General features: G+C 39.8%; 1 protein-coding gene across 1 annotated transcript; it reads left to right on the forward strand.

Moving 5' to 3' along the window:
* The first annotated feature begins 2,573 nt into the window (after window positions 1-2,573).
* On the forward strand, window positions 2,574-24,805 carry ANKRD22 (ankyrin repeat domain 22). The gene is made up of 6 exons (XM_061195466.1): window positions 2,574-2,620; window positions 16,177-16,368; window positions 19,888-19,995; window positions 22,860-22,937; window positions 24,359-24,457; window positions 24,728-24,805. Exons 1-6 carry the CDS (start codon window positions 2,600-2,602, stop codon window positions 24,803-24,805), a joined length of 576 nt encoding a protein of 191 aa, XP_061051449.1. The 5' UTR covers window positions 2,574-2,599.
* The last annotated feature ends 387 nt before the right edge of the window (window positions 24,806-25,192 follow it).

The following is a 25,192-nucleotide window of genomic DNA, read 5'->3' on the forward strand; positions in this document are numbered from 1 at the left end:
ACTTTTACAAATGGAGAATTCCCTTATAAATGTAAATCTCCCTTACAAAAGGGTAAATTCTACTGCTTTCAGAGATCTGCAGTTTTTCAAGAATAATCAATTCAAAATAATCCTTATGCTAAAAAGACATATTTTAGGGTGACACATTCTGCTACCCTTTGTCAGGAAGGAAAAAAACCTTTCCTCTACCCATCTAGGTTCTTCTGGTTGGTCTAAGAATTAAATTGACAAAAGACAGATTAACAGGAAAAACACAGATTTAATTTTGTACATATAGGAACCTAACATACATGAGAGGTTCAGTGACAGAAAAGTAAAATAAGGTATGTGTGCCATCCTGAGCTAGGGAATGGGACAGAGGCCTGGGGATTCCAAGGACAGGAAGTTCATTCACGGGATAATAATAAAAAGAGGACATGTTTAGTAATTAAATATTTGCCCTGCCATATTAATTGGGCCACTTAGATAAAATTTACCTCCAGTAATAAAGTTTTTCTGGGAAAAACCCCCAACTTAAGTTCTTCTAGGTAGTTAAGGGAGGGGCAATAGTTTCCCTTGAACCCACAGGATCTTGATTGCCTTTAGTTCAAAATAATCCTCATGCCAAAGTGGCACATTTTGGGGAAGCTTGTCCTGAACCCTTACACCTTCAAGATGCGGTCAAGGGAGAGATGCAGAATCCAAATAGAGGAGTTGTGGTCCTGATAAGAAATTAGAGAAGACTTTTTTTTTTTGGCCATACCACGTGGCAGGCGGGATTTTAGTTCCCTGACCGGGGATTGAACCCCTGTCCCCTGCAGTGGTAGTGCAGAGTCCTAACCACTGGACTGACTGACAGGGAATTCCCTAAAGAAGACTTTTGAGTTCAGTTAGGGTGAAAAGAGTTTGCAGAAACTACAAATTAGTTAGAAGAGGTTACAAAGAAAGCTAAAGGGGATTACGAAAGATTTGCATAAGAGAGTGAAGGATTTAAGTCAGTGGGAAAGACACTTAAATGTCTTAGGAAATAAAGAAACGCAAAATGAAACTAAGCCAAAGAGGAAGTCAGCTGCAATCTTAGTGGGTATTGCAGGCTTCGTCTCCAACAGAAGAATTAGCTAATTCTTAAAACTCCTGGGAGGTTGGCCCCAAAGCTAAGTCCATAGTAAAGTGTCTAAGTCTCATTATAACAATGATAAGAATAGCCCATTGTGTCCATCATTGGAGTAGGAAGAATTTCCCTGAAAAAAAAAAAAAAAAAAAAAAAAAATATATATATATATATATATATATATATATATATATATATATATATATATATATAGGCTTAGGCCTTGGATCCTGGCGCCAAATCTTGGCCACAAAGAACCTTAACTGATCAAATCAGTTTGCTTGGGATGGTTGAGCGCTTTCTCTCATGGGTGTGTGTATTAATTCTGGGAAAGTTTAGCACTTTGCTGTGATTGTGTTAAGTTCAGAGAAAATGTGTGAATATTTGGTATTGTATTTGGTATATAAAATATCTACGATGTTTAAGAGATTTGGCGTGTTAGCACGTTTGACCAAGTGGCCTGGTGTTTCCATTTAAAATGTATAAGAGAGTAATTGATGTATAATAGAGTAATTGATTTTAGACTTATGATTTTAAAATGGAATATTATAAATTGACTAAATTCAGAAACAGTATTAGAATGTTTAGGATGACTTAATATTTATTATATTAGAGTAAGTTTAGTTTATTAGTTTATTAGATTTACAAGATTGTTTAGCTGGGAAAGTATTACACTAGGCTCAGAATTAAAGTGCTTATAAAGGAAAATCAAATATGGTAATACTATACGTATAATTTAAACCTTTTAGGATAATTGAATTCACTAGAATGTAAATGGGACTGATATTTCAAAAAGTTTAGGTTTTTTAATTTGAGCTGCTCAAACTTTACTCAAAGATGCCCTTGAATGTGATTATGAGCACATTTATGTATATAAAATACTATAGCTCATAAATTGACTTTATTTTAATTAGTCTATATTAATAAAAAATATCAAGGAATAATAAATAAACTTATGTGTGCATAAAGACAGCAATAATCCATCAGTTTTAAAGATTATTTTTCATGAAGGTCAAGTCCTATGCAGACATATATGGTTCTAACAAGCGAGTTTGTTTGCACTTAGCCTTTCTCAATAGCCACTGAAAACCAGATTTCAATTAGGAAATGTCCTAAACACAGTACCCTGTTTTGAGCCCTGAGTCGTTTCTGCCCGTGTGAGAACTTTTCTTCCCGCCTCATCTTTGCTTCCTTTTTTCCACATGTCACCACTGGCAGAGTAGGTATGACTCAGAAACCAGTTCCTCGGGGTTGTAATATTAGATGATGCACAACTTGGGTGATTCATTACACGGTAAACTAATGCCCTTGTTTCATTGGGTTGGGCTCTCTGGAAGGTGTGTTGCTGTGTAGGTGGCTGGAAGAACACTCACAGGTGTGGAAAGAAAGGACTTGCCACCGACCTGGGCTTCTAGGGACCTTTCTCTCGACTGGGAAGGATTTTGATGTTAATTGGAAATACCTCCAGAAGAGTCAAGAAGCTGTGAAATAAGTCTGTGAAGGACCAGCATGGGAATCCTATACTCTGAGGTATGTAACTTCTCTGGAAATAAGATTCCCAAGATGTTAAAAATTGCTCATGCTTTTCAAATGGAATTTCCTATCCCTAGTAATGTCTCCTTTTCATCTGTCTAACTTTCTGTAAGAGCATTAAGTCAGCATTAAGTCAAAATGAAGTCCAGTGTGCTAGTCTTTTTGATATTTTAATATTTTAAGGCAAATTATTTTGCAATCCTAAAACTTTAGCTAGACAGTAGCTAGTAGAGAGCCATATAGTATACATGTCATGATGTCCAGATGTTTGAGGGGGTAATTTGGATCTGTAAAATGAAATTTATGAAAAGGGAGTTAATGGAGTTGTGTTTTCTGATGTCAAACATCCAGAGGACAAGTAAAAATTGTCTTCAACTGGATTTTCTAAACAGACTAAAGATAGCCTGGCTCTTTTATGGAAATGTGGGTGTAGAGTAATGCCTTTCCGCTTGATATTTGAAAGGAAATTCACCTCTAGCAATTACTAATAAAGTCTATCCCTGTGTAGAAGAAGGATAAAAGCAGAATGTAGTTTTGATATTTTGAGTTTTTTCTTTTCACAGCTGATGGATACAGAAATGCTTTTTCCTGTATTGAGAGTAACCTACTAGAATCAAATAAATTTTTAACAATGTTTCAAAGGAGTACAAGAGAGTGATGTTTAAACAAGAGTCCAAGAGGTGTAATGAGGTTATTATTCATGATTTGCTCCCTTTCCTCTCTGACACAAATAACCGGTCCGTCTGCATTTCATTGCAGATGCTCAACAGAACCTCTTTGGGTGCTTCTTCTAATACTGAAGGCAGTTTCTCAGTGTTGGCAGTTATGTCTAATGCCAGGGGTGTGTGTGTCTTTCTGTAGTCAACTTTTCTTTGATTAGTTTATATTTCTAGATATGTCTTGCCCAGTGACTTTAGGCTGGTGAAGAACTCACATATATGAAAATGTCAACACATGTAATGTTCTAAAATGCTACTCTGGCCTTTCTTAAGCCCTAGATTGCCTAAGCACCAGGAAGTGGAACTTGTTGAAAATGCAGTTTCAAGGGCCCCCAACCCAGAGAGTCTGTTTCACTCAGTTTGAGGTACGGTTCAGAAACCTGCTTTTTAGGGGAGCCTCCCAAGTGATTCTGATGTAGGTGATCAGTTTACCACCCCTGGGAGAGAAACGCTGCTCTCGGCTAGTGCTTTTCAAATTTTAATGTGCATACAGATCACTCAAAGATCTTGTTCAAATGCAGATTATTATTCTGTAGGTCTGGGTGGGGCATAAGATAATGCATTTCATCTCTGCAATATGCTGCTGGTCCTGGACCATGCAGTGAGAAGCCAGACTGTAGTCTACAGTCTAGGTCCTGGAAATAATTACTTAAGGAAGTCTTTGTGTGAGCAGTGTAATTGTTTGTTGATGGGGTGTGGATTTGGCAAGTGGTTGAGTCAAGGCAAGGCATTGATACTTATAAGTATCAGTGAGAATATCCCCGGAAGTGGAATGAACTTTTCACTTTTCAGATATATTGAGGACAAAGCAATGTGGAATCTACTATGATATTTGAAAGCAAATACAACAATCACACACACACGCACACACGTATACACACACCCCTAAAAGACCCTAACTTACCTAGAAGCTCATAAGTAATTATTCAAAGCTCATAATTAACATTGAATCAAAGCTAGTGTCAACTAAAATAATATATGCATAACCTAAAAATTGAGAGTTATGTTTTATGCAGCGGGCACACTGGGGACTTCAAGCCCAGGAGGCAGCATCTCAAATAACCCTGAGAAAACTGCTCCGAGGAGGTGAGGGTGAGCTAGGACAGATAGGAGTTTTGCAACAAAGGGCAGGTAGTAGGAAGAAAAAATTACTGTTAATAAAAGAAAACTAGATATGTCAAGTTAAGGAATTTAGTACTTTTCTATGTATTATGGGAAGATGCAAGAGTCTGGGCTCACTAAAATCACTCCTTTGATATGCACCTCAGCTATATGGGGCCAGGATCCTGTGTTTTCATATCCTGAGTTTCCGCAGGGCTCACCTTTGGAGTGGCTGCAGTCTGATGGCTGCTAGATGGCAGGTATTCTTTGTTTCCTTTCTGAGTTCCCCCGGGGCTCACCGGCTCACCTTTGGTGGCTGGTGGTGACTGCAATTGCTGATGACTGTGACATCCTTTGTTTACTGATATGGCAGGCAATATTTTATTTCTCAGTAGTCTTAAGTAGTGTTGGGATAAATGGTGTTTCCATACAACTCAGTATCACAAGTGATACTACTTTGAGTAACTCAAAGAGGTACTTAGAACTTGGGCTCACATAGCGTCTTAACAAAAGAAAAATAAATTTTTAGAGGAGTGGCAAGACCAAGGAAAAGTACTTTGAGTTTCTAAGGCAGCAAACTGAGGGAAGGCAAATATGTAGGGGAGCTAACGGAAGACAAGGGCTAGTTAGAAATTTTACTCTGTAGATTACTTTGGTGACTTCTCTGGGCTGACCAAGGTAATTTTGTCCTTCCTGGTAGAGAAAGAAGGGGCAACACCTTCACATATTTATGTCCTGCTTTTAGCTAAAGAGGGGGAGGGCAGAGAACATTCTTTGTATCTGCTTCTTCTCAATTGCCTTTAGTTCAAAATACCTGTTACACTAAGAGGTGTAAATTGGGGCTCATATTCTGCTACCCTCGAGAGCCTTGCATTGCTAATAGTTATGCTATTATATATATAGCATATACATATATATTTATTGAGGTATAATTGACGTAACATTATATTAGTTTCAGGTGTACAAAGGAATGATTCAATATTTGTATATATTGCAAAATGATCACCACAATAAATCCATTAACATCTGTCATCACACATAGTTACAAATTTCTGTTTTGATGATAACTTTCAAGATCCACATTCCTAGCTGCTTTCAAACATGCAACGCAGTATTACTAACTACAGTCACCATGCTGTACATTACATCCCAATGACTTAGTCATTTTATAACTAGAAATTTGTACCTTTTGACCCCCTTCACCCATTTCTCACACCTCCGACCTCCTGCCCTGTCTCAGGCAACCACCAATCTATTCTCTATATTCATGTGCTTTTTTTGTGTGTGTGTGTGTGCTTGTTTGTTTGTCGTTTTTCATTGTTGTTGTTTAGATTCCACGTAAAAGTGAGAGCATATGGTATTTATCTTTTTCTGTCTGATTTACTTCACTTAACATAATACCCTTAAGGTCCACCTTTGTTTTTGCAAATGGTAAAATTTTGTTCCTTCTATGGCTGAATAATATTCCATTGTGTATATGTACCACATCTTCTTTATCCATGTGTTCATCGATGGACATTTAGGTTGTTTCTAATATATTTGTAAGAAAGAAGGGGAGAGAATGAGGGGGTGTCCCAGAGTGTGTCCTAACCTCTGCAGTAGAGGATATGCTTAAAGCTCAGTGAGAGAACTAAGCTTGGATTGATCACCACCAGCTATGCAGGCCAGACTTTTAAACAGGGCTGATTCATTTAAACCAGGGATCCCCAACTCCTGTTAGGAACCAGGCCGCACAGCAGGAGGTGAGCGGCGGGTGGGCAGGCGAGTGAGCGAAGCTTCATCTGTATTTACAGCCGCTCCCCATCGCTCGCATTACTGCCTGAGCTCCGCCTCCTGTCAGATCAGCGGCCGCATTAGATTCTCATAAAAGCATGAACCCTACTGTGAACTGCACATGTGAGAGATCTAGGCTGCACACTCCTTATGAGAATCTAATGCCTGATGATCTGAGGTGAAGCTAGCACTGGGGAGCAGCTGCAAATACAGATAATCATTAGCAGAGAGGTTTGACTGCACAGAGACCACAATAAATCAATTGCTTTCAGACTCATATCAAAACCCTATCAGTGAGTGGCAAGTGACAAGCTGCATCTTACGGAGCAGACTGGACATAAGCAACAGACTTCGGGTGTCACTGTCTCCCACCACTCCCAGATGTCACTGTCTCCCATCACTCCGTGGTGGTAGGAAAACAAGTTCAGGGCTCCCACTGACTCTGCATTATGGTGAGTTGTATGATTATTTCATTATATATTACAACGTAATAATAATAGAAATAAAGTGCCCAATAAACGTAATGTACTTGAGTCATCCCGAAACCATCCCCCCCTCCCCTGGTCCATGGAAAAATTGTCTTCCATGAAATGGGTCCCTGGTGCCAAAAAGGATGGGGACCGCTGATTTAAACCCTTATCACACATATCTGTTCATACTATTTGCAATAATAACAAGTATTTAATTAGGCCTTTATTATGTGCCTGGCTGTGTTCTAAACATTTTAAGTGTATTAACTCATTTAATACTCACCCAACCATATAAGAGAGTCACTATGATTATCCTTATTTTACAAGTGAAAAAACTGAGGCAAAGATAGTTTCAGGAACTGGCCTAGAGTTATGCAGCTAAAAAGTACTTACTGGCTAGAGACCTGTGTACATTCAGGGAAATTGTGCTCATGTCCTGATGAACATGCTAAGTTCTTTCCCTAAAGCTCTCTCAACAGGCATGTCACCTTCCATAAATAAGCTGGTCTTAACCACTCTGCTCTTCTGCCAGCACTCTTCCCCATGAAGTTACACTATTGTCCTTTTCCCTTTGTTAGAAGAATAGGGTAAACTAAATCCAGGTTCCAATGAGGTACATTTTACTCCCACCCTGTAGAGAAGTGTTGAGCGCTGCAAAGTATTACAAAAATTAGAAAGAAGGAAGTTGTATAAGAACTTAAAGAGCTCAAGAATTTGTGCTTTGGAGATCTATAGAATCTTCCTCAGGCTCTTGTCCTTGTCAGCTGGGGAAACGAGGCCTTAAAAGGAATATCTAGAAAATTATATTATAATGATGTATCCCTTTAAACTTTGGGAAAGTCTAATGTTAAAGTTACCTATGAACAGTTGTACCCACACACACACATACACACATACACGCACTCTTGATATTAATGTTTTAGGAATATATCTGTTTTTCAAATAGGAAGATGTTACCATAGAAAAAGAGCATATGGTTTAAAGAAGAGGGGGATCATATTGAAATATACAGTGTCCAGAGAAAGCAATTTAGGCTGAGCAGGGCTTTTTGGGAGAGCTGGTACCATCGAGGAGGAGAACTCAGGGGGAACAGGAATAGAGATGTAACGAATGGGAAGGCCATTGGACTGGAAATCCAGGAAACCTAGAATTCAGTCCCCATTGTGCCAGAAACTCGGGGCAGTTGGGGGAAATCACTTAACCTCTTCTGGTCACAGTTTTGATATATAAAACAGGATAGCTGGGTGAGATCGGTTTCAGCATGAAACATTGCGTCCTTCCATGATAAGGGAAAAGGAAAGGCAAAGGCAATTGAAAAAAATGCCTCCCTCACAATCTCTATCTACTTAGTTTGTGTATTGAACTCTTTCAAGATTTTGGCATTGTATATTTATTTATTTATTTATTTTAAAAAATTATTTTATTTTATTTATTTTTGGCTGTGTTGGGTCTTCGTTGCTGTGCACAGGCTTTCTCTAGTTGCGGCGAGCGGGGGCCACTCCGCACTGCGGTGTGCAGGCTTCTCATTGCGGTGGCCTCTCCTGTTGCGGAGCATGGGCTCTAGCCGCGCAGGCTTCAGTACTTGTGGCCCGCAGGCTCAGTAGTTGTGGCTCACAGGCTCAGTAGTTGTGGCTCGCGGGCTTAGTTGCTCTGCAGCATGTGAGATCTTCCCAGACCAGGGCTCGAACCCGTGTCCCCTGCATTGGCAGGTGGATTCTTAACCACTGCACCACCAGGGAAGCCCTGGCATTGTATATTTAAAAAAGAGCACCAAATAGCTTCTATCCCAATTGATTTCTTGATTCTTTCCTTGTATATTTTAAGTATTTTACAAGTGATAATGTGGTACTAAATCACATATTAAAAAGGAAATGATAACTTCAATGTATGAACAGAAACCGGCACTAAACATTTGTAAATATTTATTCATTCATTCAGTCATCCATTTATTTAATCAACAATTTTTATTCATCACATAGTATATTCCAGGCACATGCTAGCTCTTGGTACATAGTGATAAATAAATAAGAGTAGATCTTGACCTCTTGGAGCTACCAATGTAAAATGAATATACAAATTAAAAAAAAATAATTGTAAGTAGTGAAAAGAGAAATCAAGGAAGCAACAGGATAAAGAGAGAGTATATAAGAGGGGTGTACATATGTAATTAGATTTGACCTGAAAGGCTCCAATGAGGTAGTGACATTCGAGCTGAACTCTGAGGAATACGAATCTAGTCTTGGGAATCCTGGGGAGAGTGTTCCGGACAAGGGGTGTATGTATGGAGAATCTGAAGCATGGGAAGTTGGGCCAGTTGGAATAACTGAGTGGTATATGAAAGGTATGGGTGAGAGCAGTTCATCTAGGTACAAGCAATAAGAAGTTTTATTGTCTATTCCGAATTTAGAGACTAATAATACTGACTAAAGGTTGATTTGCTTTTTGTCATAACGGTGCTCCAGTAATTCTAAATAATGTCAGTTTAACATGGTCATCCCCACCCTTGGGCAGCCATTGTTTGGCAGAAAGTCCTGGAGCCCAGGAGGCAGTGAGAGTGACACTACTGCTTCCTCAAAGCCCTGCATTTACCTCTTTGGTGGTCTGAGGTAGTAGGGAGATATCAGGGTCTCCGATTTGCTGGATCAAGCAGCTAGAACCCACCCTTCCTCCGCCCTTTCTCCTCATGATTGGAGGCAAAGGCTTTCTTGCCCTGCCCTGGCCTCAGAGCTTCTCAGGTCTCAAGTGTGGTAATGAAGCTTCTTTAACTTCCTGGCCGTGAAGACAACATCATATTCTCAAAAAGACCTTGTTGGAGAAGGAATAGAAAACAGATAAATGTGTGCCCTTCCTTGATTTCCCCTTCACTGTTACTACTACTCATAATCCAACCACTGCTGGGGCTGTCCTTTATGTTACATAAAGGCTAAGTGGACCTAAGACAAAAAAAAAAAAATTCCTGTGCCTTTTTTATTTATCTGAAAGAAAGAATTTACTAAGAAATTTAAATCACGGTATGTGAAGAAATGAGTCATCAGAAGGAAAGGCTTGAGATTTATTGTACAAAGAAAATAAAACCTTCACTATTATTCCCTAAGATTTCCTAAGTTGAAGAGGAAGAAAACGTCTTCTTGCCTTTTCTGGGAAGACATTTCATTAGTGTACACGTTTCTCTTGTACACTATCTGAACCGTGTTGCATCAAAAACCACAGATTCGGGCTTCCCTGGTGGCGCAGTGGTTGAGAACCTGCCTGCCAATGCAGCGGACACGGGTTCGAGCCCTGGTCTGGGAGGATCCCACGTGCCGCGGAGCAACTGGGCCCGTGAGCCACAACTACTGAGCCTGCGCGTCTGGAGCCTGTGCTCCGCAACAAGAGAGGCCGCGATAGTGAGAGGCTCGCGCACCGCGGTGAAGAGTGGCCCCCGCTCGCCGCAACTAGAGAAAGCCCTCGCACAGAAACGAAGACCCAACACAGCCAAAAATAAATAAATAAATAAATAAATAAATCTATTAAATCAGTTGGGAAGACACCAAGACTGGAAGCTTTCTATAAAAAAAAACAAAAAACCCACAGATTCTCCTCAGAAATTGTTAGGGAACGTTTTAAATGGGGGGAGCTGCAGCATGGAGACGGTTAATAAGCAACTTATCAAGGCAGAGTTCCAAAGTCTCTCTCTTTAGACTGACAATTAGGGAGGATCCACTACACTTCAGGGGAAGCAATACTGAAAGTGAGGATGGTGGGGAAAACGTTGCTTTTCAAGACCTCTATTACAGTGCAAGCAGCTCAGTTTCCTCCATGGTACTAAAATAATGTCAAATATTTTTCCGGCTGTGATTTCTATTTAACTTGGAGCAGTGTAAAACACGGTTATGTTAAATAACCCATACAGAATAGTTTAGTTAATTATCAACAAACTGAACGTGTCTTGTGCTCCCCAGAGGCGCTTCTTAAATTTTAGGGCCTGGAAAAGGGAGATACAAAGTGGGACTGGGGTGGGCCTCTAGCACCCAGTTATCAGCTATTTTGAAAGCCAGGCATGTACCCTTCCTCTTCTTCTGGCTGGTCTATGAATTAAATGGACATGAGGAAGATTAATAGGAGAAAATGAAACAAAAGTTTAATAACATGTATACATGGGAGAGACCCAAGAAAACTGAATAACTCACCAAAATGGCTGAAACCCTCACGTTAAATACCATCTTCAGCTAAAGACGGAGAGGGTGTTGGGGGTAGTGATTTGGGACTTGGAAGGGGAGGAAGGTAATTCACAAAAGATGGAAAAGCAAATGTTTGGTAAATAAATGTTTGCTGGGCCTGCAGACACAATGGGACACAGAGTGAACTCTGATCTTTAGGCTATGCTGAGTTTCCCCCATACTCTTTGCAGAGATCTCTGCTGAAAGCTCTATTCCAGAACAGGGCCCCCTCACCCCCACTTTTTTTTTTAATTGAAGTAGAGTTGATTTACAATGTTGTGCCAGTCTCTGCTGTACAGCAAAGTGAAACAGTTTTACACATGTATACATTCTTATTTCTAATTCTTTTCCATTATGGTTTATTCCAGGAGAGTGGATATAGTTCCCTGTGCTCTACAGTAGGACCTTGTTGTTTATTCATTCTAAATGTGATAGTTTGCATCTGCTAATCCCAAATTCCCAGTCCATCCATCTCCTCCCCCCGCCCCTTGGCAACCACAGTCTGATCTCAACCAACAGTCTGTGAGTCTGTTTCCGTTTTGTAGACAGGTTCATTTGTGCCATATTTTAGATTCCACATATAAGCGATATCATATGGTATTTGTCTTCCTCTTTCTCACTTACTTCACTTAGTATGATAATCTCTAGTTGCATCCATGTTGCTACAAATGGCATTATTTTGTTTTTTTTAACGGCTGAGTAGTATTCTACTGTATATATGTATCATGCATTCTTTATCCATACATCTGTCGATGGACATTTAGTTTGTTTCCATGTTTTGGCTATTGTGAACAGTGCTGCTATGAACATAGGGGTGCATGTATCTTTTTGAATTACAGTTTTGTCCAGGTATATGCCCAGGAGTGGGATTACTGGATCATATGGTAATTCTATTTTTAGTTTTCTGAGGAACCTCCATACTGTTCTTCGTAGTGGCTGCACTAACTTACACTCCCACTAACAGTGTAGGAGGGTTCCCTTTTCTCCACACCCTCTCCAGCATTTGCTATTTGTAGACTTTTTAAAAAAAATTATTTATTTATTTGGCTGAGCCGGGCCTTAGTTGCAGCACACAGGATCTTCGTTGCCGCATGCAGGATCTTTTAGTTGCGGCATGTGAGATCTTTAGTTGTGGCATGCGAACTCTTAGTTGCGGCATGCAGGATCTAGTTCTCTGACCAGGGATCGAACCCAGGCCCCCTGCACTGGGAGCTCGGAGTCTTAGCCACTGGACCATCAGGGAAGTCCCTATTTGTAGACTATTTAATGATGGCCATTCTGACCGGTGTGAGGTGGTACCTCATTGTAGTTTTGATTTGCATTTCTCTGATAATTAGTGATTTTTAAAAATTAATTTTTATTGGAGTATAGTTGATTTACAATGTTGTGCTAGTTTCTGCTGTACAGCAAAGTGAATCAGTTATACATATACGTATATCCACTCATTTTTAGATTCTATTCCCATATAGGTCATCACAGAGTATTGAGTAGAGTTTCCTGTGCTATACAGTAGGTTCTTATTAGTTATCTATTTTATATATAGTAGTGTGTATATGTCAATCCCAATCTCCCAATTTATCTCTCCCCCAGTAATTAGTGATGTTGAGCATCTTTTCATGTGTCCACTGGCCATCTGTATGTCTTCTTTGGAGAAATGTATATTAAGGTCTTCTGCCCATTTTTCAATTGGTTTGTTTGTTTTTCTGCTGTTGAGTCGTATGAGCTGTTTGTATATTTTGGAGATTAAGCCCTTGTCGGTTGCATCATTTGCAAATATTTTCTCCCATTCTGTAGGCTCTTTTTTTTTTTTTTTTTAATGGTTTCCTCTGCTGTGCAAAAGCTTGTAAATTTGATTAGATATCATTTGTTTATTTTTGTTTTTATTTCTATTGCCTTGGGAGACTGACCTAAGAAAACATTGGTATGATTTATATCAGAGAATCTTTTATCTAAATTCTTTTATCTAAATTCTTTAGGCAGCTGAGGGAGAGGTAAAAAGACTTTGAGTCTTCAGTTTCTTAAAAATAATCAGCCTAAATTAATCCTCATGCCAAAGAGGCACATTTTGGGGTGGCAAATTTTGCTCCCCTACATCATTAACCCATTCATGTATTTAAACATAATTGCTGTTTATTGAATATCTATGTCTATCTATTTATTGATGATAAATACATGTTAGCATAAGGCATGAAGATCAAACCTCAGACTTTCTGGCAAAAAATTCAGCTAATGTAAAGTTCTCTCTATCCTGAATATTTATCTTTCCTCCCTTGCTTTGGCTTTAGAACCAAACTGTCATTGTTTAGTAAGGTTAATTCTTCGACTTTTGTTCACTATCCTATCATCTCTTCATTCTCTTTCAGTAATTATTTATTTGATAACCACCTCTGCCCATCTTCACTGGCTGCTATGTTTTTTAAAAATAATTATAAGAGTAGCTTACATTAATTGAGGGATTATTATGAGTCAGACCTGAGTTATGTGCTTCATCTATATAGTCATACTTAATCCTTTCTGTAATCTGATAAAGAAGACGTGATTATTAAATGGAGAAAGAAACTGAGCACAAATTGTTTAAGTAAGTTGTCCAAATAACATAACTGTTTCATGTCAGAGTTGAGATTGGAACCAGAAAGTTTGTTTCCAGTGCCTGTATTTATAACCACTTGAAGCCACCACTTTGCCTATAAATGTGCAGAACTTTGGCTGGACCCTGCTACAACCCTCTGGGTACTCACTAGCTCCCGCTTAGCTTTCACTACCAAACTTACCACGAATTCCTCTCTGATCACACTCCAATTCTTCATAGACCGTGAACTCAGGCCCCTGTATTCTGCCTTCTGTCCGACACTGTGTGAAATTAATCTCTGAATGGTCATTAGTGATCAAATCCAGCAATCTTGTCTTGCACTTGATTCTCTTAACTCTATCTTCCTTCTTGAAACTTTTAAACTTTTTTTTAGCAGATATTGCTAAGCACAGAAACTGTGTCTAGGAAATAGGCAGCCTAAGAAAGATGGAAATATAAGGTCAGGTTAATATTGGAAGTAATATTGCTCAAGTGGGATTGAGAAAGCACTCCAAGACACCGTGCGACTCGTGCAGGAAAACTATCCACTTTTCATTTCCTCCTTATAGTTAACTCTCAGTGAAGATTTTTTTCTTTTTCTTTTTTTTTTTTAAATTTATTTATTTATTTTTGGCTGTGTTGGGTCTTCGTTTCTGTGCGAGGGCTTTCTCTAGTTGCGGCGAGCGGGGGCCACTCCTCATCACGGTGCGCGGGCCTCTCACTATCGCGGCCTCTCTTGTTGCGGAGCACAGGCTCCAGCCGCGCAGGCTCAGTAGTTGTGGCTCACGGGCCCAGTTGCTCCGTGGCATGTGGGATCCTCCCAGACCAGGGCTCGAACCCGCGTCCCCTGCATTGGTAGGCGGACTCCCAACCACTGCACCACCAGGGAAGCCCTCAGTGAAGATTTTGAGGAACCCAAGCAGAGGGAGCTTTGTGTGGTGTCCTGTGTGAATGTGGGCCCAGTGTTGTCAAATCTTTCAATTTTTTAAGAGAATCTGGAAAGCCAGATCACTACATGAAAAACTCCAGCTTTTGAAATACTGTAAATTAAAATGCTAGGAAAAGAAGAATTAACAATTTGTATGTGATGTCTAAGTGAGCCGGGAAGACATTTTACTTTTTAGCAGAAAAATTAACTCTATAGCCACCTGTTTTCAAGTTCTGCGTAGAAGACCATCAGTTCCCAAGTGCTAGCCCGTGAGTACTAGTCATCAGTGGCAAATTTTCATTGGTGTATGTGAAATTTTTTAAAAAATGAAGTAGGTTTTTCCATAGAGCTAATTCTATCTAACAGACTTTTTCCCGTCCCCTCGGATTATAGACTTATGTTGTCAGTGCTTTTATGACCCTGAGCTGCCCCCTAGTGGAGGCAGAGTTTATAACAGCATAGAACCTTTTCAGCTGCTTTTACACCTCATGCAACAAAACACTATGTGATGTCCAGTAATTTAATTTAATTTTCTAACTTTTAAAAAAAATTTTGCCTCCTTTGCATCTGGACCATGTCTTTTTCTGATTTCTCCTGCAACCGCTCTGACCATCACTTCTTTACCTCTTGGCAGATATCGCTAATTAATTTAATTAATACTTAATAAGCAATTATAATAACCTCCATAAATTGAGCATCATTCATGTACCAGGTATTCTAAGTGCTTTTTTATACTGTCTAATTAAAATCAATCTGAAACTATTTAATGTCTGCCTACCATGTGCCCAGTGCTGTGTTATATATATGCTGGGGCTATGGCAGTGAATGGAATGAAGCAGCCTCTATTCATGTGGAATTTATAGCCTGAACTTCAGTGCTTTCCCTCACTCACTGTGGCCTCAACCCCTCCTGGTTCACATTAGCTTGCAACACACAATTATAAATAATTAAGAAAAGAGGTATAGTTTTGTCAGTTGCTGTGAAGGAATGCTGGACTCAAGAAGGACAGATAAAATGAAAATAAGTTATGACGTGAAGGATGAGCTAGCAGTTAGCCAGGTGAAGAGAGAGGCGAAAAAGTGGCTGTTTTTTTGGTTTTTTGTTTGTTTGTTTGTTTTGTAGAGTAAGGGCAGAGGCCCCAATGGAAGAAACTAAACATGAGATATTGGAAAAAAGAGAGAAGTCCAGAGGGAGAGAGGAGAGGGAAAGTAGGCAAGATGATGTCTGCTCAGATCTTGCTGTTAAACTCCCATCGTGCTTTGCAAAATTCCTTATAATGCTTTCTAAAATAAAAAGCATCTAGTTGCAGCTAATTACATAATTCGTTATTTGTATATTATTTGTCTAAAATAGCTCTTTCCCACTGTGCAGATTTCCTTGAGTACAGGGGGCCATGTGTCTTTGTCCCATTACTTAGTGGTGCCCTAAACTCCTCAGATATGCAGATTTTATCTTGAGTAGAAACCTGCTTTTCTGACAGGCATCATTTATCCATGAACTCAACACACAATTTCCTTACTGAGTTGGCAATATTGCATCCATCTTTTCACTCATTCGTCCATTCGATGAACATTCCTGTGTGCCAAGCAATTTAGGAAATAGTAAGGGGTCCCTGGTGGCCCTACACTTGTTCTAGACTTATGGCTAGGCATCACTGAGACCCCAAATCTCATCAACAAAGCAGTAGATTACAATTTGGAAATACGGAATTTTAAGGTGTCGGGTGATTTTCTTTCTTGGTGTGGTTTAATTATTCCTATATTTCAAAACCTGCTTTTGTTTTCCTCTCCTCAGCCCATCTGCCAGGCGGCCTATCAGAATGACTTGCGTCAAGTGTGGCAGTGGGTGAGGGAAGACGGCAACTGTATCAACGTTCAAGATGGCTTTAATGGAGACACCCCCCTGATCTGCGCTTGCAGGCGAGGGCACCTGAGAATCGTTTCCTTCCTTCTGAGAAGAAACGCTGATGTGAACCTCAAAAACCAGGTGAGGCCATGACCATGGTAGTTCCTTTCTCCTCGCACCAGTGGAAGTAGTGGATGTCATTTGCTTATTGTTTGTAGCTCCTAACACCAACAATTTTTTTGGGCCTTACTTTAGAGAGACTGACACACACTGAGGCCATATTACCAGGCTAAAAAGCAAAATAAAACATAGGTCAATGAACAGGCATATTTTGTGGGTTTCATGGTTAATTATGTCCTTGTATTTCTAAAAAAAAAAAAAAAAAGGAATGGTTCACTCAGGATAGAGCTTCTTCCTTCCTTTTCCTCCTCCTCCTCCTCCCCCTGCTTTTCTTTGCCCTTCTTCTCTCCCTGCTCCTCTTCCTCACTATTACAGAAGTAAAAGGAAAGATTTCCTGGGAAACAAGTATTGACCTGGTGGTGCTATTTCATTAGTTAGATTTTTACCTACTATGTCAGTGTTCTGATCTCCAGAAGATCCTACAGTTTGCTTGTGGAATAAAAGAATTTCACTGAGAAATTTGCCAAGAACAAATATGCTCATGAACCAGAGGCTACTTGAAACCAGACAGAAAGGCATGAAGAATATACTTAAATACGTGTTATTAGCTGACTTGGAGTCTTCAGAACTAAGGAAGAGCAGGACATGCTGTGAACATCCTTTCAGAACCCCATGGGAACATCCAGTATCTGCATCATAGTAAAGGCAACATTTAAAGTACACTAAGTCAATATAAAAAGTCACTCTTTGTAATAATTATGAATGCCCTGTACCCACTCAAGTACATTCAATGAGGGAAAATAGCCTGTAGGGCCCCACTTCTCCCTTCCAAGTCAGTTTAAAGTATAGCTCATTGGGAGTAATAATATATTATCAGAAAATGGATTACTACTGGACTTTCTTTTAATTTTTTTTATGTTTTAAATTTTATTTATTCATTTATTTATTTATTTTTTGGCTGCATTGGGTCTTCGTTGCTGTCCGTGGGCTTTCTCTAGTTGCCACCAGCAGGGGCTACTCTTCGTTGTGGTGCAGAGGCCTCTCATTGCGGTGGCTTCTCTTGTTGTGGAGCACGGGCTCTAGGCCTGCGGGCTTCACTAGTTGTGGTACCTGGGCTCAGTAGTTGTGGCTCACGGGCTCTAGAGCACAGGCTCAGTAGTTGCGGCTCACGGGCTTAGTTGCTCCGTGGCATGTGGGATCTTCCCGGACCAGGGCTCGAACCCGTGTCCCCTGCATTGGCAGGCAGATTCTTAACCACTGTGCCACCAGGGAAGTCCACTACTGGACTTTCTTGTTTGTGCTTCCTATTTTTTGTGGGTTGGGTTTAAAAGCAAGTCACGGCTGCGTTAATCTAACGGATAGGCTGCTTAGTGGCGTGTGACATGATTGCCCCAGCACCCAGCTGAGCAACCAGGTGTGTGGCCTTGTGGTGAGATGGGGTGGCCAAGACAGATGTCTCTGGGTTGGTGCCCTCTCAGGAGACTTGCTGGTTAGGAAGCTGAGGGAGGGAGATATTTGTCAACACAGGGACGGGGCTGAGGAGGCATGCTTATCTCTGTTTTGCAGAGAACGTGAGCCAGCCTGCTTACGGAAATCCTGGGAAGGATTTCAGTGGATACCTTAGCAGAGATTTTATGAGAAGTGTTTGGTTTGCAACTGTCCATTTAAGAAATATTTTTAATGGTTTTTAAAGGTTTAATCTTTTCCATTTTCCCCAATACTAATCCTTGTACATTAATAATCTGAATTGGTGCTTTCCCGTTTCTTAAATCTATATTTGAGTTATCTTCAGAAGTACTGAACAGAGGCCTTAAAAGCAAGCAAACAAAAAGCTCTGGTGTTGGTACAGATGTACATACATGCCTAACGGAGTGATGGATTGTATGGAAAGCAAATTAAATTAAAACATAAAGATATCTTTTTGTTGTGTTGTTTGTTCGTTCGTTTTGGTGTGCCAGATTGACCAGGATTAAGACAGAAAATCAAATGTTGATCAGGAAGGAAGTTTAAATCATCATAATTTTACCAGAGCACAATTTAGCAGTACGGTGTGAGAAGCATCAATGCCTTTTACGCCAGGAATTCTGTTTTTTGAAACTTATGCTAAGGACAAATTTAGAAATGTTGACAAAGCTTTATACATGAGGATTCAAGCAATGTTATTTGTGAAAATGAAAAGTTAAAATTACTTGAAATGTTCAACAGGTAGGGTTTGGCTAAATAAGTTCGAACAGCTCCATAGAACGGTAAACAGTGCAGCCATAACAGTTACATGTTTAAAAATATTAAATGGCATAGGAAAATGCACATATTCTACATGTTAACTGAAAAAAAAGCAGATATAATTTTGCATGTGCAGTATGATCCTACACTGAAAAATTCCACATATATGCATTTTAAAGACTGGAAGAAGATACAGCAAAATATCAACAGTTAACTCTGGGCTGTTTGATAATGGGTGATTTTAAATTCTATCCTTATACTCTTGTTTACAAAATTTTTTTTTTTTTTTTAATTTTATTTATTTTTGGCTGTGTTGGGTCTTCGTTTCTGTGCGAGGGCTTTCTCTAGTTGCGGCGAGCGGGAGCCACTCTTCATCGCAGTGCGCGGGCCTCTCACTGTCGCGGCCTCTCTTGTTGCGGAGCACAGGCTCCAGACGCGCAGACTCAGTAGTTGTGGCTCACGGGCCTAGTTGCTCCGCGGCATGTGGGATCTTCCCAGACCAGGGCCCGAACCCGTGTCCCCTGCATTGGCAGGCAGATTCTCAACCACTGCGCCACCAGGGGAGCCCCCAAAATTTTTACAGAGAACACAGATACCTTGATATTAGAAAAACAAAAATACTCTTATTTAAGAAGAATAGAAATGAACCTCTCTTTTCTTCCTGACTTTCCTCTCTTCTCATTGATTTGGTTGGAATTCCAGTCACCATAGCTTGTCTTGCATTACACTTATTTGTGCGTGTTTCGGTCTACCTTTGCTTGATTATGAGGCCCTGAGGTTTTATATCCCCCGCAATTCCTAGAAGCTTAAATCTGTCACCTGATAATTATTCATGTATTTGAAGAATTATATTGAGTTATTTCCATTTGTCTGGCACTGCTTGTGTTCATGTAGGAACATGGAAAAATTGCCATGTGGTTAAAATTTTCCTATAAACAAATCACAAAATGAATAATTGTGTACCATAGATGATTAAGGAGTAACTATAGCTTTTCATACTAAATTGTCCTATGTTTATATCTCAATGTATTTTTTTCCCCAAACCAAAATGAATGTGAGAATCTATCTTTTGATGATTCGTGAAATGTACATTTCACTTGTCTTTCTATGGCCCAACTTTTTCTTTAGACTGTACTGTGTTCAATATTCTGGTCAATGGAATTCTGGGTTTATTAATTAGATTTATTCCACAGAAAGAGATGCCATGGATACCACAAAAATAAAAAGCGCAGACTAAACTTTTTGATAGGGTAATCTAAAAATATGCAATTTAAAACAATATTTTATTAATAAATAGTCCTTTTCTTAATTTTTTAGAAACAGAGAACCTGCTTGCATTATGCTGTGAAGAAAAGATTTACCTTCTTTGATTATCTACTCATTATCCTCTTAATGCCTGTCCTGCTTATTGGCTATTTCCTCATGGTGAGTACAACACTCGTGAGAGTAAAAGATAAATGAGTATAAATGAGTAAGAGATCGATAGCATGAGTCATTAAATTTTGCCAAGTTGGTGAGATGTAAATAAATAGTAACAAAGTAAGCTCTTGGTTTGTATTCTACAAATGGCATCTCTAACATACATGCAATGTTATGACTGAAGTAAAGCAAGAAGAAAGGTAGCCAGGTAAATCAGTCAATGGTAAAATAATCTGTGCAATGTTTATTAGGAAAAATAAATTAAATTTGTTTAAGAATCTTCTGAAGGAAAAGCAAAAATCCTGAATATTAAAAAAAATCCCCTCCCTACTATTTCTTTTCTTTTTTAAGAATTTATTTATTTATTTATTTATTTATTTATTTATTTATTTATTTATTTATTTATTTATTTATTTATTTATTTATGGCTGCATTGGTCTTCTTTGCTGTGCGCAGGCTTTCTCTAGTTGCGCTGAGCGGGGTCTTCTCTTCGTTGAGGTGCGCGGGCTTCTCACTTCAGTGGCTTCTCTTGTTGCGGAGCACAGGCTCTAGGTGCTCGGGCTTCAGTAGTTGTGGCTTGCGGGCTCTAGAGCGCAGGCTCAGTAGCGCACGGGCTTAGTTGCTCCGCAGCATGTGGGATCTTCCTGGACCAGGGCTCTAACCCGTGTCCCCTGCATTGGCAGGCGGATTCTTAACCACTGTGCCACCAGGGAAGCCCCCCTACTATTTCTTTTCTCCTTTTTTTTTGTAAGAAGAGTTTAGATTTTTGTACATATCTTTTTGAGTTTCTGATTTTTAAGGACCCATCCTGGTGTGAGTTAAAAAACAGATCCCAGGAGATTTGCACCAGAAGCTGACAAACACAGGAGATCTTTATAGAGAATTTGAAGCCCACCTCTCACCTTGGTAGATTTATTCATGTTTGAAGGAACCTTTGGCATGCAGTAAGCTGCTTACATAAAGGAAGATGTAGTTTGTAGAGGAATGCAGTCATATTATGAATAGAAGATGAAGCTTGAGGTGTTTTGTTTTTTTTTTTCCAAATAGAGCGACAGGTTTGCACTGACTCATTCACTTTTTTTCCATCTGGTTCCTCTTGTGGCCAGTTCTGCCTTTGAGAGATAACTCAACAGATACGTAATTTATTCCAGTTAAATGACCAACTCCCTTCTCTTCTTGCTAATAGACTATGGGTGTTAGTTATTCTTGTTAACATAAACTCCAGAACAAAATCTGTCAGTAGGTAATGTTATTATCTCCTTGGGTAATTAAATGTTATACATTTTGAAGAACTATAATTAAATATGATAACATTGATTTTGATGTTTGGATTTATGAGAGAGAGGAAACTCTAATTCACTGATAAACACATACTCTGTTTATACCCTTGAAAAGTTCTTGAAAAATTGTGTATTTAGTACACAGCATTTGAATATTTGTAGTTTTGGGGTGGGGTAAATCTGCCATTCATTTTCAAACCCTTTTGGAGATTATGAAGACAAAAATCACAAGTATGATTGGCAAGGCTCATTCAGAATTTGTTGACACACAACCTTGCTCTCTAAGACAGTAAAATGTTTAAAGCTGGAGCCCTGGGCAAATATACGAATTATTATGAATAACTCAGCTCTGATTGCACGTGTTTTATCTTAATTCATGGGGCCTGAAATTGTAAATTTGTGATGCCTAAGGAATAAATGACATGAGAGGAAATGATAGGGGAATGGATCAGAAAAGACTGTGTTATATCAGAGGAAGATAAGAGGAGAAAGGCAGTTTAGACATTGATGTAGGAGGGAAGCCCAAAGAGAAGACAGCTGGGTGGAGCTTCCTAAGTGGTAAAGGGACTGAACTCCAGGACATGCCCACCTGAGCAGAGAAAGCCACGATCCCTAACGGAATAGGATGGTGGGGGGATGCTCAAAGTGTCCTGTGGTCAGAATCTCAGGGAACTAGGCAGGAAAAGTGGATTTCTGAGGAGCCTAGTTAATTTCATTCATGTGTTCAATCATTCAACACATACTTATTGTAGACTTTTATGTGTCAGACACTGTGCTGGGTGTTAGGAATACAATGATGAACTAAACAGGGGTAGTCCTTGTCCTCGTGAGAGTTAGAGGATTGTGAAGAATAAGTCATTAATCCAATAGTGACAGAACACATGTGAAGTTCCTATGAGGTAGTTGGTAGAGAGAGATGGTCAGTGTTAGGAGAGCCCAGAGGAGAGGGATGTCGCCTGGACAGTTAGGTCAAGGACAGCCTCCTGGAGGGAGAGGGGCCTGGGCTGAGATATTAAAGATGAACTTACCAGACAAAGAGGAGAGAGGAGGCTTCTAGGCAGAAGAAACATTCAGGGCAGCTCTTCTATGGCACGGGGGAGCCTGGTGGGAATGAAAGACTAACCAAGGCCAATGTGCCTAGAGCAAGGTGAGCCGGGGGTGTGGATGAGATGGCTGGGGCCATAAGTGGAGGGCAAAATATATGGCACCTTGTCACAGGCTGAAGACTTTGCTTTTGCCCCTGGAGCAATGGGATGCTATAGAAGGGTTTTGAGCAAGGAAGGGAAAGACGGGCCACTGGACTCCATCCTCAGTAGGATTTGACAGGTGTGGGGTAGGGCCCCAGATTTTGCATTTTTAGGTCCCAAGGTGCAGATGCTGTTACTCCAGGACCACACTCTGGCAACCATGGCTTTACCTAATTGATATTAATGGGCAGTGAGGAGGTGGGGGAGAGTTTAAGAAAGATGCATAGACGCATAGGGGTGTTGGGATTAAAATGAAGCCTATTGACTGGAATAGTCCAGACGTAAGAGGGAGACAATGTTTGTAAATAAACCTCTCTTGTTCTCGTGCTTGCTGTTTGTATAGGTATCAAAGACAAAGCAGAATGAGTCTCTTGTACGAATGCTACTTAACGCTGGTGCCGAAGTTAATGCTATAGATTGTGTAAGTTTATATTTTTAGTCACTTTGAATAACATTGCAAATGGTATTTGTGGGTAGTATACTTGTCATCTATAAAATTGCTTGCTTTATTTTCTGAAACACTTGTACGTTTAGTTTCTGCTTCCTTCCCCTCCTTCCTTCCTTCCTTTTTACTGCGTCAGGCAATCTTGATATTGTTTATATTCTGCCACTGAACTCATGGGTATAACATTTTTATTGAATATAGAATATTTTTAAAAGAACTGCTCCACCACTGGTGGGGAGTTAAGAAAAATGCAGGCTCTGATTACAAAATTCCACCGTCAGTAGTTAAGCTCGAGTCAGAATGCCTATGTGTAAACCTAGGCTTGCCACTTTTTACCTATGTGAGTTTTGGCAAGTTTTAAACTTACTTGACTCTCGGTTTCCTCATCTGTAAAATGGGAACATCACTAGTCCTTACTTATAGGGATCATACGGTATTTGTTTTTCTCTTTCTGACTTACTTCACTCTGTATGACAGACTCTAGGTCCATCCACCTCACTACAAATAACTCAATTTCGTTTCTTTTTATGGCTGAGTAATATTCCATTGTATATATGTGCCACATCTTCTTTATCCATTCATCTGTTGATGGACACTTAGGTTGCTTCCATGTCCTGGTTATTGTAAATAGAGGTGCAATGAACATTTTGGTACATGACTCTTTTTGAATTATGGTTTTCTCAGGGTATATGCCCAGTAGTGGGATTGCTGGGTCGTATGGTAGTTCTATTTTTAGTTTTTTAAGGAACCACTATACTGTTCTCCATAGTGGCTGTATCAATTTATATTCCCACAAACAGTGCAAGAGGATTCCCTTTTCTCCACACCCTCTCCAGCATTTATTGTTTGTAGATTTTTTAATGATGGCCATTCTGACCGGTGTGAGATGATATCTCATTGTAGTTTTGATTTGCATTTCTCTAATGATTAATGATGTTGAGCATCCTTTCATGTGTTTGTTGGCAATCTTATAGGGATCCTTATGTGAAGCATTGGGCAGAGTGCCTGGCACATAGTAAGTGCTCAATGAATCCTAACAGCTGCTGCTGCAGCCAAGATCCCAACCCACTGGTGAGAAGGCCCCCATCTGCAAACTAAGGAAAGATAAGGACAAAGGTCAAAGAGAAATCCAAATGACAGTAAGAACAGTGATAACAGGAGTACCATTGGCTAACTTCTTCCTGTTTATAAGGTTTTGTCTTCACCTTTTGCCCCAAACCTTTGCAATCATTTTCTTCTCCCAAAAGTTTACTTGCATGAAATACTTCCACAAAGATGGTTTGCAGACTGTTTGTTTGGCTTAGTCGTACATTACAAAATATGAAAAGTGCTTGCTAAAGAAGCCATATGCTGCAGTGTGTAAGGATTCCGATTGATGTTGATCCTTTGTGTTTCAGTATGGCTGCACTGCGCTACATTATGCCTGCGAAATGAAAAACCAGACTCTCATCCCTCTACTCCTTGAAGCCCATGCAGACCCCATGATAACGAATAAGGTAAGGATCTGTGGACCATGGTCTGAGGTTCTTCTATCATCATAACCTTCTAACTTTGGCTTTGTGTTGACATAAATTAATTGCCTCTGAAGTTGTTAAGAGCAAATTAATTGTCCTCATTAAGGAATCAAGTTATCCTATTAATGCTAGAACCGAATGACAGTCAACATTGTCTGTCGTTCGGTTCTAGCATTAATAGGATGACATGGTCATTGCGTTGACATTTGACTTTCTCGGCGATAAATAGCTATGATTTCTTTTTCTCCTCAGCATGGTGAGAGTTCCCTGGATATTGCACGGAGATTAAAATTTTCCCAGATTGAATTACTGCTAAGGAAATCATCATAATTGTTATGACCTCATATGAAGAAGTACAAAAAGGACTGGATTCTATTTCCATCTTGGACTGTTGGTCTGTAGACCACTCAATCTGGAGGTCACCATGGTATGAGGATAACTATGGTTGCCATGGGTAATGTTTTGGAAGAGCTTTGTATTTCTAATGTTTTTTTGCTCAGTGGAGTTCACTGTGGTCAAAATCCTTCTAGCGGAAACACTATAGCTGTTGGATTCTCCACTTCAGTCAAAAAAGGGTGATGTTTCAAACTCAGTCTCTCCTGAAGGAGAGGATCAGCGTTATCCATGTTATCTGTTTTCAGTTGTGTTGCTCTTATAAAGAGGCTGCCCCGTCCATATCCTGCCCCAGGACAAAAACTGTTCTTCTGAGGCTCCTTT

This window comes from Eubalaena glacialis, chromosome 1, assembly GCF_028564815.1.
Source record: "Eubalaena glacialis isolate mEubGla1 chromosome 1, mEubGla1.1.hap2.+ XY, whole genome shotgun sequence".
In the NCBI taxonomy this organism is placed as follows: domain Eukaryota; kingdom Metazoa; phylum Chordata; class Mammalia; order Artiodactyla; family Balaenidae; genus Eubalaena; species Eubalaena glacialis.

Excerpts from the sequence above, each read along its gene's own strand:
- ANKRD22 (XM_061195466.1), top strand. The coding sequence starts at position 2,600 with ATGGGAATCCTATACTCTGAG. Across the intron at positions 16,369-19,887 it reads ATGTGAACCTCAAAAACCAG|AAACAGAGAACCTGCTTGCA; the intron begins GTGAGGCCATGA and ends TTAATTTTTTAG. Across the intron at positions 22,938-24,358 it reads AAGTTAATGCTATAGATTGT|TATGGCTGCACTGCGCTACA; the intron begins GTAAGTTTATAT and ends TTTGTGTTTCAG.